This window comes from Chaetodon trifascialis, chromosome 11, assembly GCF_039877785.1.
Source record: "Chaetodon trifascialis isolate fChaTrf1 chromosome 11, fChaTrf1.hap1, whole genome shotgun sequence".
NCBI classification, from domain to species: domain Eukaryota; kingdom Metazoa; phylum Chordata; class Actinopteri; order Chaetodontiformes; family Chaetodontidae; genus Chaetodon; species Chaetodon trifascialis.
The window spans coordinates 16,790,871-16,807,106 of NC_092066.1; the positions used below are offsets into that span (position 1 = coordinate 16,790,871).

Consider the following 16,236-nt stretch of genomic DNA (forward strand, 5'->3'; position numbering starts at 1 on the left):
ATGGATTTATCCTCCATTTATCTTCAGTTTTACTGCTTTGCTGTTGTAATTGTTCCACCAGTATTGGCCTTACCGTCACAGACCTTTGACAGTGTTTGACTCTTTACAGTTTCTGTATTACTGTCAGCATAAAGCTACTGATCGACTTTCCTCTCTGTGCTCATATGACAATGTTAACATTTGAATTTGCTGTACCTGGTGTTGGATTTGACTTTGCATTTCAGCAGCAATTTAAATGTGATAATGTTTGATTGTTACAGAATGTTGTCGTATGGGAGCTAATGAATGCCGTTTTTTTACAGAAAAGATGTGAATGATTAGAGCAATGGAAAAGGAGGATCTTATTTAAATAAATTGGTTTAAACACCAGTTTTTCACATATGAATTCACTTGCATTAATACACTTGTAGAACATGTTGCAGTGTTTATTTGGCATTCTTCATACAGACGTAATTACAACACTTTTTCAAGTAGTTTGAAAAAACAAAAGCATAACAGAAGACACGTCGTCATCTTTTGATTCTTTTAATAACGTTGCCATACACATGAAATTTAAAAACTCAGTAACACAAAGATAAGAAAACATTAATAGTATATTTATCTTTTTTTCCTTTTTTTCTTAAATCGATGACATGATCGTGTGCCTAAAAGAAGAAAATCCAAACACCTTTCAAAAGGCCTGGCGGTAGATCAAGAAGCAGAGTTACATCCTTCTAGTTGCTCTTCATCACTAAATGCTGAAATATGTTGTATTTAGAGTTGAATTCATTCTTTCCTTTCAAATATATATATGTCACTTGTGATCCTGTAAACTCGCCTCCTGAAATACTCGTGAGGTAAATCCTGGCGGACCAGCGAATCGGGTCCCGGCTTCTGTTCACTCGTCACAGATAGTGTGATGTTTTGGCATTGAATATCCTCCAAGTGCAGTTTTCCCTACAGATTTTCATCCATTAAAGTATCGTCTCACATCATTCACAACAGCAGAGACTCACTCAGATGCTGAGAGATGACAGCATGGACATCTTTACGTCATACCAGCCATAAAAACATGAAGGTAAGCTTCTTTTTGACATCAGAACGGATGACAGAGGTATTTTCATGTAAATACATATAGAAAAAAACATTTAGGAGCTAACAGTGAAAGCAATACTTCAATGTTTAAATGAACCTTGAATTACATAATGTAAAAGAAGGAAACAGTCAACTTAACAGAGATCCAAAACAACATTTGAACATGCAAAAAGACGAAGTTGGCTTCAATATATACACATTTCAATATATTTTTCAAGGGATCTTTAACCCCAGAAACAGCATTGATCAACGTAAACTGTTATTTAACTGGTAGTGTTGGTTATAAACTCTCATCGCCCACTATGTTTGCTGGGCTAATTCTCAGTCTTCAGTCGTTTGTTTTACGAGAACCCGAGCTGATGTCAGCTTGCCTTTCCTCGATGAAAAAAAATCTGAAAAGCGACAATGCTTAAAAGCTGAATTCACCATATCCAGTCAGTCAAAACTCATAGTCAAAACACAAGTGAAAATCATTTTGGGGATCTGTTTTAAAAAGATACAAGACGAATGTCTGTGATGCTCAGATGACTCGTTTCATATTTCATAGGTGTCCCAAATTCATACTGAATAACAAGGCAGTTGTCAAAAAGAAGGCGGTTTCTGGTGAACAACATTTACAGAGGTTTGTGTTTAGGAAATATCAGACTAAAGCATTCTGATGTCTAGTGAGGTATTAGTCCATTCTCGTGTAACTTTTCCTTCAGTGAGCCCTGTGAATGAATGTAAATGCATGATCAGGCAGTCACGAGAGGCCATTCATCTCCCCCTCTCTCTGCTTTGCGTACTCATTATTTTGTTTAAAAAGCATCTCTGAGGATGACGCGATAGACTTTGGTGATTTCTCCTTGGTTTCATTTTTCTTTCTGTTGCATTTGATCAGTTTCTTGGCTGTAAAATCAGAAATTTCCCTTCGACAGCGAGGCCCATACTGTGTCTTATGTTCAGTTCTCGGCTTCCTGATGCTTCAGACTGTTCAATTTGATCCATTATCATCATGACATGGTCTCGTAACATTATCAGTTGTGTGGATAAAAAGGTCACTGTATCACAAATGATGAGCCATGGAAAATGAGCCCAGTGTGGGAAAAACTGTTCTGCTGACTTTCATTGGCGGGACAGTTTTGTCCTCTAGATGTAGTTGTAGCAGGGTGCTGCTGCCCTCTACATGAAACTGCGGCGTCTTTAGTCACTATGGCATGTGGGAGGTGACATGACTGGCTGTGGTGGCCATATCGGAGCCCAGCGTGAGTCGCTGGTCTCTGGCCTGAGACCTGGCACCAGAACGAGCAGGCTGGCAACAAGACAGGTCCATCCTGGCACTGGCTCCTCTCTTCTCTGGAGGCCCGTGTGGAGACAGAGGGCTCATTTCATGAGGGGGAATAGAGCGGTTACAGTACAGCACATATGACGGCCAGCTGGCACTGCAGTTTCATAACCACACAGATGGATAGTGATGAGTCAAGAGGTTTCCTGTTGGTCTTGTCGTCACTAATACCAGGCGGAGACCTCGTCCGTCAGGGGGCTACTGTCCTGGGACATAAGGCCAGCTGATTGAGCTTCCGGAGAGCTGCATGTCACGGATCAGCGTCTCGATGGGTGTCTTTCCTACCAGGCGCATGAAAAAGAGCTGCGAGATGAGGCTGGCGGGTACGGCGCGCAGGGCGGGGAGGCGCAGGAGCAGGCGCCCGAAGCGCTGGGGCTGACTTGGATACTGCATCCTCTCGTACTCTGTCAGAGCCACCTGAGCCTTCTCCTGCAGAGACTCCACGTGGACTGGGTCTGTCAGACCACAGGCGTCTGGGAGGGAGGGAGGAGGCAGTTACTTAATAGTGTGGGCAGGTTACATAAAGATTCGTGATGAGCTGAGAGGAAGGTTGAAATCCCAGCAGATAATGTGATAAAAGGCCCGCGAGGGCAACACATACAAAAATATAGTGCCTCATCGTGTCTACACTATATCAACAGATCATTTGAAACCTATAAACCCCGAACACGACTTTAAAAAAAAGCAGAACACGGTCTTTTAGTTTGAGTAGCTATGAATGCTTCTGAAGGAGGCATTCTGCTGCATAATGATCAGTGACGGCACTAAATTATACAGTGCATGAATGCATTTTTATTAATAAGCCAGGAGATGGTGCCATAGTAGGTAACTTCCCAGATTAAGGCGGCAATTGAGCTGCTGCTTGCAAATATGACATTTTCCGTTTTAAAATCGACAGTATTTTCACATAATCAGTGTTACTGTTGTATAATGTAAAGTGCTTTTAGAGTCTCTATTTTTCTTTGTTCATTTCCTGTTCATGGCTGTCTATTAGAGAGGCACCCCACCAGTTTTGCACATGATTATCAGTTGACTGTTCATGCTTAGTCCTACTCAGTCTGTGAAAACAGTTATTTAACTATAACAATTATTGTAATCTCTCCCGTGGCTCTGGAGGAGCTTTGTCGGGTCTAAAAAAGTAACCCTGATGATATCATCATGATGTCATCCTGGTTAGAGTAAGCTGACGTTAAAAAATTAAGGTGTGGGTGTATATTTGGCAGGGCTGCATTATGGGAAATGAGGATCCAGGGTTTTTTGAGATGGACTCATACTAGAGACTAAACATCTGAATATCTCAGCAACTGCTGCACTCAGTTTGACCGTTCTGTTTTTAATCTGTCTCTCACAAGCCCAACACCTTATTCACTGAACCCTTTCAAAGAGGCTGCCTAGGGCGGTTCTGCAGTACAGTGTGTTACAATAACAACAGATAAAGCAGAAGAGCAGCAAGAATCACCTGGTGAGAACAGTGCGATGGCCTTCAGGCAGCTGTACTCTGCCGAGTCCACCTGCAGCCTGGTCAGCTTGTCCACCTGGTCCTGGAACACCCTCACCTGATCCATGAAGGACACCACACGCTCCGCGGACATGGGCGACGAGTGGAAGCCGGCCGCGGCCAGCAAGGGAGCCATGTGGAGCGGCAGGGCCGACTGGGCCGCATTGAGGATGAACAGCTCGCTCCAGCTCAGCCTCAGCAGGGCCACCTGTGGATTTGTTTGCGTGTTAATCAGATTGCCCTACATTATCATTCATTTTTAATGTTCACTGTATTCATTGTGTATTTATGTTTTGGTGGAAACATTTCCTTCAACCTATCTTGTCCGTTTCTCTCTCAAACATGTTTCAATCTACTAACCTGGTCTGACACAGGCAGCTCAGGGAAATAAGGGATGTTTCTGGCCCACTCCACAGTGCTGAAGAGCAGCCTGGCAGCCAGTTCACAGATGTTATCGATCCCCATGGCGTTATCCGGACCGGCCTGCTGGCTGTACTGATGCCCATACCGACTGCTAGGGTACGGCTCGGCTCGCAGTAGCTGGGAAATGAGCTCTGACACCGGCTGACCTCCGCCACTTCCTCCATTGTTGTTGTTGTTATAGAACTCACCACTGAGGCCGCTGGCGCCACCTATGGGTGTGATGGAGGGGCTGAGGCTCGGCTGAGGTGGGATACGACCGCGTTGAACTGCTGTAGTTTGGTTGGGGGACAAAGGGGAGGGGAGGGAAGGACGGGATGAATAAAGAGAGGAATGGAAAGAACGAGGAAAGGAGGAAAGATAAAGAGAGGAGAAAGTGACAGCCAGCGGAGGTAAAGGGGGGGATTTGGAGAGGAAAATGGAGAGGAAGAAAAGTTAAAACTGAGTTCAGACAGCAGTGTATGTCAGATTATCAGCAGGCAGGCTTGACCTGATTAGGAAGCTATTCTTCAAGATTAAAGGAGGCATAATCGAGCCCAGACGGACTTAAGAAGAGCATGAAAGGGGGGAGAAATATTCTGCTCGTAAGGCTAGATGAAGGTTATCTATGGAAGTAAAACAAAGACTACGAGACAAGAATTTACTCTCCATTAAAATTTTAAACCTCTGCAATATTAATTCTGGAGGAGAATTACAACATGCTATTGCAGTAACTTTAGCATGTCCCGAACTTTACACACACAGGGGATTCATTCTGCACTCAAAAACCCTACGAGATGAAGAACATCGCTGAGTGAAGCGAAAGTACCCCAGCCATGACAGACGGCATTAACTCCAAAACTGAGACAGCGGGGCCTACAACTGAATAGAGACTCATTCATTTGGGGATATGAATTCATGTGGTGATCATCTGTCCTGCTCAAGTCTCTTTGAACAAGACATTGAATCCACTCCAGCCTGAAGAATGCTGCGCTGCAGATGAGCCTGACCTCTGACCTCTTTGTGGAGGTGGTCAAGTGGAAAACATTTCTCTTTAGGGAGCCATAATGTGTCTAATTAGCATGCTTTACGATTCGTGTGTATGGGAGAAAACAACTGAGAGACACATCAGGTTGCTTTTAAAAACCACAATCCTTCAGACATTAAAGGTCAAGTATATTTTCTATGGTTGCAAGGTTGAAAAGCCTAAATTGGTTGTATCTCCATGCACTGCATTCAGTCATTATTTGTTTCTGTGTATCTATCCACATGACATTGAAGGATGCCTCACTTAGGCTCCACCACTTAAGAAGAAATCCCTGTATTGGATTCTGCCTGATCGAGCCAACAAGGCAGAGGGGTATCTGTAGCTTCAACCAAGGTCTTAAAGCTCTGGGATGCAGGTGTCTTAGCACTGTATCCCTCTCAGTCACTCTTACACAGGCACTAGATTAAGCCACTTAGTATGTGGCATTGAGCTGACACGGATGGCTAGCTTAGCCATGATAGGGCCTTGACAGCCATGTGTGGCATTTTCTCTGCACTTGGGAGCTTGTGGAGCAGAAGGGGGCGAAGATAATGACAAAGGCATTTTTGACTATGATTGATTTTCTTCTTTTCTAAGAGTGGCTGATTAAAATAATGAAAAGGCTCCTCACTGAAGGAAATATTAATTATTTGCATTTTTTAGCAATTTAGTTGCTGTATTTGCAATATTGCACATGCACAATCACAGTGTCTCGCATCCTTTGCAGGGGATTAAAATGGATGGTGGATTTATGGATTAGGACAGACAGATACCTTCTTTGCGCATGCCAACACGGAAACACTTCTTCAGGCGACAGTACTGGCACTGGTTCCTGTGGTGCTGGTCAATCTGACACTCCCTGTTTGATCTGAGAACACAAACAAATAATTATAGGACTATAGTCACATTAGGACCAACTTGCATTTGAGCTGAAGTAATAAGGCAACACTAAACACTAAAGCAATAACGGCCGGCAGATTTCATGCAGGTGTCAGGCTGTGAACTCTGCTGGTTTTCTGATTTTTATCTGGTTTTCACACAGATCATCAAAACTATGCAAACCTGAACAACAAATGTGTTGCACAATCTCTAAGGCAAATGCAACCATGAAAAGGGAAAGCTGCTCAGTTACACAAAGTCATATAAAGAGCTGTTTGGGTGTACAGAAAAACCCTCTCTCACTTACAGTGCTCCTTAACATTAACAGTGCAACATGAAACTAGATTTTCCATTAGGCTACAGGAAGCGTTCTCATGCTTAGAAAGCACATCGCTGTACTATTCAGTGTTGTTTCAATCATATATCTCAGCTGTTCTGATGTGGACTTTATAACATTCATTCATTCATTCATTCACTCAGTCGATCAACAGAAAAAATCTGAATATTTTTGATAATCTATTTTTCAAACCAAAATGCTAAATGTTGTTGCTTTTCTTTGTCATATATGATTGTAAATAAGAAACATGAAGACATCACCTTGGGCTCAGAGAAACTGTGAAGGCTGCTATTAATTGACATTTCATAGACTGAATGGTTGATCAATTAAATGTAAGAGATAATCGGAAGATTTAGCAATAATAAAAATAACTCAAGATCATAATTATGGAGCTAAAATTGCTTGAAGTGAGTCAGTAAATAGATGTGTACAAAATCAGATAACACAATTAAAAATTACATTAAATTACATTACATAATTTGGATGTGAATATAGTTCTAGATTATACATATTAGTGCTTCCATGTATGACACGCTTCACAAATGAGCCGTAACTAATGATTGCTTTCATTATCCATTAATCTGCCACTTTTCTCTCAATACATTACCGTGTCAGCAAAATGTTGAAGAGAACGGTGAAAGATTTGCCTTGAGCTGAAGGTAACACATTCAGATTGACTTGTTTTATGTGACAATGAGTCCAAAACACAGAGACACTCAACGAATAACCATACAGGTTCAGAAGCAGGATATTTCTGGAAAATTTTGCTTGAAAAATTACTCAAATTCTGGTTTCACTGACTAATTGATGAATTATTTCAGTTCTGTTGTAGAGACACATTTAATACTATGAATGTTGTGGTTGAGGCTCTGTGTAGTATTTTTCCACATAGATCAGAGCTCTGATCAGAGAGCAGAGACACATTACCTTGTGAAACAGCTCTGCACTAATTCTAATTATCTTTATGCGTGATTCATTCAGGAATTTTACACCATTTTACTTGAAAAATCCTTCTGAAATTAAAACAAAAAAGCCTCCAGTGGACTAAAAACTGCAGAAATACACATCGCAGACACTGACACAGCCTCAGCTACGTGCTGTCAGCGGCCATATGTTCTTGACTCCCGTCAACACAAAGCCCTGACTCGCCGTAAATAACGAACATTCTCAGCGTTTTTTTTTTGTCACACTGTAGAAAAAACAAACAAATTACCCACAATGCCCCGCTCACCTGCAAGTGTAGCTGAGGTTCCGCCTGACGCTCCTCTTGAAGAAGCTCTTGCAGCCTTCGCACGTGAACACGCCGTAGTGCTTCCCGCTGGACTTGTCCCCGCACACCACGCAGTCCACCACGCAGGCCTTGTCGTCGTCTCCGGCCTCCATGTCGCTGCCCCCCGCCTGGGGAGAGCCGTCCTCCTCGTCCCCCCTCAGGTAGCTCTTGTCCCCCAACCCGTTGGTGCCCCCATTGGGATCTCCCCAGCCCCCACTCACCATGGCCATCGCTTGGTTACCGAACCACGGCGGAAGAAAATGGGACAGGCAGCCAAGATTACTGGTTGCTGTCAAGGTAACACAAACATCAAAAAAAAAAAAAACCTCTGGCTCGTGTGTTTGTGCCTCACCTGGAGACAATCAGTCCTTTCTGCTTGACTGTGCTCTCATTTGTTAATTAAGTCTCTTGATTATGTCGGCGCGTATAATTGCGGAACTGATAAAAAAATAGTCCCCTGGCTAAACAAACAGATGTCAATGTGGGAAAGGGAGGCTACAGCACTGAGGAGGGTGTTGGGCAGAAAAAAAAAAAACAAGAGCAACTCTGTCTCCTCCCACTCCACTATGACCTGGAAACACTCTCCACCGAGGCAACTTTCAGTGTGTGCCTGTAGACCTCAGTGTCCCTCTGTTCTTCCTCTCTCTATCTTCTGTGCGTCGTGCTAGTCCTCGTCCTCGTTTTCGGACCAGGTCCTGACACGGTTAAACAGCAGCCTGCTCCAACGGTGTCACGCTTCAGCCTCTCACAGGAAACACGGACTCAAACATCGCAGTCCTCCTGAAAGAGAGCAAAAGGCGGAACGATTCACCAACAGTTGACTGAGAGGTGGAAATCGGTGAACGCACAGCCCCGCGCGCCGCTCAGCGCCTCTTCACTGGCGCTCACACCGCCTGCTCGGTCTCTGTAGCAACAGTAATGGCTGAAAGGGGAGCTCGCCTTAGCACATGCCTGGAGAGGCTTTGACCACCCCTCTTAAAGTACCCCTTACACTGAATTTGTCTCTGCTCACACTGACTCGCTCACTGTTCCTCATACACGGCGGCTGAGTACTCAAACACACACAGCCCTAAATCCTAGAAATGATGTCAAGCTTACCTCGGAGCGAACATTAAAGTCCCGCGGGCAAATCAATCCGCTTCTGGCTCTAAATCTTCCCTCCATCCAGCGAGGCTGCAGACGCAGCTCCAGGTCTCTGCTGTAATCCTCTCAGCGGCGGCGGCAGCGTTGTGACCCACAAAGAAGCCATTCCAGACCAAGCAAAACAAGTCGATGTCCCCACAACAACAACACCACCTTCATGTGGTCGCGCGGGCTCCTTCCTCCAGCTGCTGCTGCGGCTGCAGACGAGGCTACGTGGACAGCCCGCGCTCGCCTCCAAAATACACGACGCAAGTAGATCCTCAGCACAAGGAAGTGAGCTCTGTTCCCTGCGTGCTGTAGCACGAGTAGCTCGGTTGTGGCGATATCCTCTGAGCTGCTTCCTTCCCTCCCCCTCAAAAAAAGAGAAGAAAACAAAACAATCAAGAGCGGCAGGAGAGCGTCCGTCTGCTCAGCCCTCCGTAGTTCCTGCGGTCGCTCTCCGGGCTCTCATCTCCCTGCAGCCTTTTGTCAGTGCTTGCCCACCAAGAACTAATGACTTGCGGCCTAGCCCTGAGTGCTGCTCTCCGTCGGTGTGTGTGTCTGTCTGTGTGTGTGTGTGCGAAGCCTTTCCCTATGGCTCAGGCGAGCAGGAGGTGGGGGGTTGGTGGGGGACGGGTGCTCCTCTCCACCCCCCCTCCTTTTCTCTCTCAGGCTTCAGAGTCCACAAATCAAATTACGATTCAAGAAAATGGCCACAGCTCGAGACAGGCTGGATTTCTGTCAGTTTGATTCTTCTCCCCTCCTCGCCCCTCTCTCCTCTTGTCTGCTTTCCTCTAACCTATTTGTGTGTGAGAGGGAGATCAAGCAAAGCAGTGGAGAGAGAGGGAGTGTGTGCAGAGGGGGAGGGGGCAGTCGATGTGTGTATATGTGTGTGTGCGTGTGCTCCCAGGGATTTGACACTGCTATTCAAGCCCTGCGGTTACCATGGTGCCGGCCGCCTTATATGGCCATTGGAGTCAAAGAGCAAAGAGAGTGGGTTGTGTGGGGTAGCATGCACACACACACACACACACAGGAAGGATGTGGAGGATCTCTCTCCTCAGAGATGCAGAGAGCATGACCCCGAGGCCTCCAAAAAAAAACCACCCCAACAACACCAGATTACCCTGAAGCCCTGCAACAAATACAAGCGAGCTGATCTCCTGCCCAGCCTTTGTCTTTTAGAAAGCAATCAAACGCTGCGTCTGAAAGTTTTTCCGCTCCGAGACACGAAGCAAAGCAGCAGTGAGGTGAAGCATATGTCTCACAGGGAAGACGGGTCTTCCCCCCTTGAACAACACACTTTGATCCAGCGTACGTGTGGAGCGGCCCGCTTGAGAGCAGCTTATTGTGCTGGAAGTAAAGGTTACTATTTTGTGGTCATTGCTCATTTGCTCAAGGCCCCCTGTCTCTCTGTCTCTGTCTCTCTGTCTCTGTCTGTGTCTCTCTCTATCTCTCTGTCTCTGTCTCTCTCAGTGCTTTGCGGTGATTTGTGTCAGAGGTTACCCCCAGAGGTCAAACTGACTTTCACACCCATGTCATGCTGAAAAGCTAAGGGTCAAATGCAGATAAAGGGGAGGAGGAGGAGGAGGAGGAGGACACACAGTGACCCTGGATAAGAGCTTTAAGAGATAGGTGATGAATCTGCTTGTAAACGTGGGGCTCTTTGAGGTTGGGGGGGGTTCCAGATATGGTGCGTTTGCAGATTCACTGTATGCATCTTGTTGTCTCATCTAGCAAGTGTTTACTGATGTCCTTCCCCTCCGTGGACACTTTTATGGCATTCCTAAATGTAAACCCAGCTTTACCCCCCGGAGGACAGAATGTGTGTGTATGTGACACGCATGCATTGTCCTGGCCATTGTGCAGCTAATGGGTCATCAGAGGGTTGTGTGTGTGTGTGTGTATGTGTGTGTGTATGGGGGGGGGGTGTTAATTTGAATGAAAGTCCCTTTAATTAGGCCGCTGTGCCTGCTTATTGTCACTTCTTGTGTTGGGACAGATTAGGCTTGTCAAATAAAGGGTGCTTGTAAAGGACTCTGTGTGTGTGTGTGTGTGTGTGTGTGTGTGTGTGTGTGTGTGTGTGTGTGTGTGTGTGTGTGTGTGTGTGTGTGTGTGTGTGTCTGTGTGTCTGTGTGTCTGTGTGTGTCTGTGTCTGTGTGTGTGTGTGTAAGAAGAGATGCCCACAGAGCCGTTAATCGATACTTTTGTAACCAAGAATAGTACAATTGAATACATTTATTCTCTTTATTGTTTTCCGACAGTAGGTATCGGCTCTGAATTGTATAGTTTTCAGTCCATTGTTGTAATATTTGAATGTGTACTCACTTAAGATTAATGCAGCATTTCATTAACAATGGCGTCACACTGGTGGAATGTTAACATCCACAGTGGCGGTTATTTCAGTCACGTTTAGGGAAGCTAAATATTAAGAAATAAGTAACTACTTATATTTAGTGAGTAATTTAGAATATGTCACGTTAAAGTAGCATTTGAGTAGTGTGATAAAAGGTACAGGATAAACCAGCAGTTCCCAAAGTGGGGTCCTTGGGGTGGTTCCAGGGGGTCTACAGCAAAAACTGGAATCATTCATTTTCTCTATAATTCCATCCATAAATAGAGTGTATGACCATTGTAGTCATGGGTTTCATATGTTCTCTGATAAAACATAAAGCACATTATCAGATGGGGGACCCTGTGACAAAATCTTATCAAATGCAGTCTGTGGTCTACTTTGTGCCAGTTTACGGCTCCTTCAAGGGAAAAAGTTTGAGAACTGCTGTGATAAACTATAGATTCAGAGCAATGCTGTACATGCCTGTCATTTCCACTTCAGTGTGCGTCTGTAGGAGAGATACCGCTGGGGGCAGGAGTGATGTGACCTTTGAACTGAGTCAGAAATGTGGTTGCTCCCACTGAGGAATCCAGAAAATGCAAGACTGCAGAAGATGTCCGCCAGCTGCCAAGCAAACCGTATTACGCACACAGGGCGGCTGACAGTGAAGCATAGAGGCTTTACAGCAGCGTGCTGTTCATAAACTCTCTTTTGAGTATTAAAGGGTCATCGCACATCTTAAGTAGTATTTGACACTGTGTGCCATTTGTGCTGTATCTTTCAGATGTTTTTCATAATAGAGGTCTATGAGGAAAAAACTTCCAGGCCACATTTTTCTCATATTAGGTGCAGTACCATGTTTGACCACAAGTAGAAGTTGGTCTGGTGGCTGACCCTGCCATATTTGCCATGAGATGCTGAAATTAATAATTTGAGCACAAAGTTTAATAACTCTGACCCACATATCAGCAGTGTGCTCCCTCAGTACATAACGGTCTAAATGAATGGATGTCAGACCACCAAGATGATGTGTACCTATGTATCTACATTAAACCCAAATGACCCACATCAGACGACCTGACAGGTTTAAATTCGCAGTTTATGGTACTCAGTGACATGTGTGCAGTGAGCAGCTAAGGCTGGCTTTCAGAAGATAATAAATATGACTGAAACTGAGGTGATGGGGTTGAACTGAGCACGATCATTTAATGCTTTTAATCTGAAAAAATGTAATAATTTGGGAACAGTAATGAATATTTTTAGAGAACTAATTGCTTTGCGAAAAACCAAGAAGCTAACCTGTGTTTAACCCTGAAAACTAATTTTAACACACACACAAACATTCAAAATATAATTCAGAACATGCCGTCTACAAAATTTCTCCTTCCAGATGTACAGGTGCTGCTGCATTGTGTGCACCTGGCTGCACGTGGAGCGTTGACATTATAAGCTCAGTGAAGACAGAATTCACTCCATGGCTCTTCTGTTACACTGCATTAGTGCACTAGTTTAACTAGAGGTACCTAATAAACCAGTTCACAGGAACCATGCAGCACATAGCTAATTCCCAATCAATCCACAGTTTGGTTAAAAAACTCTCATATTGTAATTGAAACCTAAAAACATCTTAAAAACAAACATTTAACCGGAGTTTGTTTGGGTGTTTTGCAGCTCTAATGACCACTCTGTATCCTCATGCTGCCTCGCTACAGTCATTTGAAGTCACTTCTATTTCTGGTTGGCCAGGCTTACACACACCTGTCGAGTCTTCATGCACCACCAGCAGTGAGTGTAAATAAATAAAAACAATTCTACAGAACAGCAGCTATACACACATTTGTATGCACCACCATGTCCGTCCTTGTCTCTGTCAGAGGTTTGATTGTATACCTGCACCTCTGTGATGTAGCTCTGACTTGTCACGTTCCAGACTTTGTGTCAGCTGACAGTGTGGAGCTTTATTGAGGTGAAAAGTCTGAAGGTTTGTTGTGGATAGGAGGAATTAGCGAGTCATGGCTGTAATTTTATGTGATCTGAGGTTGCATGTGAACGACTGTGACTCCTGTCAAAGTTGGTGAGTTTACAAATAGGCTGTTCTTTCAGATCCTATGATATATCAATTTTACACTTCAATTCACATGTCATACAAACTGAGCCTATATTTCTGTGCAATCAGATGTTTTATCTCACACATTTTTCACACATCATCAAAATTTCTATTTTCTTCACAAAAAGTAATTTAGTTTGCATATACATGAATTTTGCAACAGCCGTGTGTAATCGTGGCATAAAACCATTAAGCTTCTGTTTTGTTTAATTGTGTGTAATCCACCTTTTAAGACGTGTAATCCAGTTCAGAAATTGGTCAAACTTAAACTAATCCTTAGTTTTCTTTGGCTTTAAATCATTAGACTTCTTCTAAAGTTCAGACGACAGGGTTGGCTGTTAAACCCCACCCGTCAGCATTTCTGGGCAGGCCCAAGCACGACTCACTCAGTAATTGATTCGGTTAACATTTCAGCCATTTAAGTTAACCTTTAAGGTCTGTTACAGAGGACCGTCCCATAACAAATACAACCATCCACCCCCTGCGTGTCCAAGTGTCTAAAGTTAGGCCAACCCTCTCCTCGAGGCATCCCCAGCAACCACTGTAATTCAATCTGGGAGTGTTAGTGCGTGCTCTCAACCGCATCAGCATATGGAAAGTAGGTCTTTACTTAAGTAATCATGAGACGTCTGTGCAGCCTTCTCGCGGGGACTGTGTTTTCATCACGCTCTGATGGCTGTTAAATGTTTAGACTTGCAGTGACAGCTTCACCCTGAGACCAGAGTGACCTGTGACCTTTGAGGAATGGACAGGCCTGGACTCAAACACAGAGGCCTTTTGTGCGTGTCAAAGGGAAAACATCTGCCAGGCTGAAGACACAGAGACAAGGGGGGGATTAACTCTCAGGGATTCATCATTTGGCCCGTTCAGCCACCTCTGATGAGAGGTGCCCGATGGGAACATGCAGAAAGCCACCGTACGTTACATTATTAGGAACCACATCCTCCGTATTTTACTTGTTAATGCCCCGGCTGCCTCTCGGCCCAGCAGGAAAAAATTGATTAAAAAAAAAGCAGATAAATACAATGCGAGGGAGAATTTTTTTTGACATGAATGCTGCAGCCACTCTTATCACATCACCACAGGAGCCGCTGGTCACAGCTATCCTTTCATTTTTAAATTAAATTTGAGCCTGAATAAATCATCTGAGGGGATTGCACATCACAGTGCCTGTTGAGGAAATTCATTTGAACAATCCTGGCTTCGATATAATCAAGCATTGCCGTGATAAATGAGTGTCTGCATTTTTTAACGCGACTGCAGCGGTACAATATCATTGAAATTTGGCTGGTGGGATGTTGCCCACTCACGAGATGATCGTGGAGGACAAAAGAAAGAATTTCCACCCTCTTTCTCCACTTAGCACAAACTCTGCACACACGCAGTTATTTAGCACCACGTTGTTTATTTGTCTGCTCAGTCTGGTGGTCGACTCAGGTATTTACCACTCCCCCCTCTATAAGACCTCTTTCTTCAGGCTCGTCACTTGATATAGCACACGGCTGTGATATGGGTAACCAGACCCTTCAGAGCAAGTTACTAGCCAAAACATCTCTGGAGGGAAGCCGTGATTCTCCTCGTTATTCTGCCGTTATCATTGGGAAAGCTTGTCGTGATGTGGGGGCAGGTGAAACAGTGGCTGGAGTAAAAAGGAAATATAGAGATTTGATTATTTTCCAAATGCTTGTTCTCATTAAATGGTTCTAAGACATTTTTGGAAATGCACTTATTGAGTAGTTGCCTGGCAACTGGCAGAGACTCCAGTGCCCGGTTGCATAAAACCACCTAGGCAAAGGTCGCCCTTGAATCTTCATCTTAGGATGCCTTAGAAAAAAATAGTCGCATAAAATCACCATAAGTCTTTCCTGAGGATTTTCTGAGGGAAAAACCTCTGATCTGTGATTTTTTGCCCTCAAGTATTCCCATATGCATTGCTGCAGCAGGTCCTCAGTAGGCACCGATATCAGTCTCCTCAAAGTGAAATAATTTGGGGAGCACAAGACGATAGCTGAATTTATGGTGATTGAAGAGGAGGAGGAGAGACCAGTATGCATTCTTCAGCGCAGGGCAAACCCACTGAACACTGACTGATGAATTAGAGACAAAAGGTGTCATGTAGTCAAACATTAACATAACTGTGTCTCAATAACATCAGCTATATCGTTTTATTAAAACTCAACAGTTGTTGTTGACTCCTGTCAGTGTTTCTCTTTTCTTACTGCCACACTTACGTTTTCATGTTTCTGTATGACTTGCATGACACGGCACATCTGTGGTTCATCTCATGCCAAGCTGTGTCACCCTGGTTTTGTCAGTTAATGCTACTGATAGCCACTTCTGCAAAGTCTTCAGTAAAATTTGCAGAGTATCTTGGAAGTCTGCAAATGGTTAAAAATAAAAATTTTGGAGCACCCTTCAATATAAAACTCAGGTATTCAAAAGAAATAAACCTATCAAGCGTAATGTCTTTGCTCTGGAATGCGTCTTTTCAGTTCAGCAGGCATTCATGCAACTGATACTTACTGGAGCCTTCTCCAGTAGAGGATAATTGTGAGTAAATTCAGGAGCATAGATTGTATGTGAGACTCAGTCCATCAAATATTGAATACAGATCAGTCACAGTTAAAGCCATGAATAAATAAAATACAGCTCAGCTCAACACGATGTCTCCTCCACATATGTTTATCTTGTTCCCATCTACGTCCAGATTTCACTGCTTTACCTGAGGATCATTTACTTCAGGAAATCTCGCAGTTCATTCATTCATTTATTCACCAAGTGTATTGATAACTCAACCAAGGAGGTGATTTCCAGCTGCAGTTATATTGATTCCCCACTAAGTGGCAGTGTTCCATGACAATACT

At 44.1% G+C, this 16,236-nt stretch overlaps 1 protein-coding gene across 2 annotated transcripts; it reads right to left on the bottom strand.

Annotated features, from left to right (window-relative positions):
• Positions 1-509: 509 nt before the first annotated feature.
• On the bottom strand, positions 510-9,818 carry nr2f6a (nuclear receptor subfamily 2, group F, member 6a). 2 transcript variants are annotated; one of them, XM_070973542.1, is made up of 6 exons: positions 8,907-9,818; positions 7,770-8,588; positions 6,096-6,190; positions 4,257-4,588; positions 3,858-4,104; positions 510-2,871 (listed from the first exon to the last, which is right to left on the bottom strand). In XM_070973542.1, exons 2-6 carry the CDS (start codon positions 8,036-8,038, stop codon positions 2,597-2,599), a joined length of 1,218 nt encoding a protein of 405 aa, XP_070829643.1. In that variant the 5' UTR covers positions 8,039-8,588; positions 8,907-9,818; the 3' UTR covers positions 510-2,596. The 2 variants fall into 2 exon arrangements, with proteins under 2 accessions (XP_070829643.1, XP_070829644.1); XM_070973543.1 differs by having other exon boundaries at positions 4,257-4,585; positions 8,907-9,726.
• Positions 9,819-16,236: the final 6,418 nt, after the last annotated feature.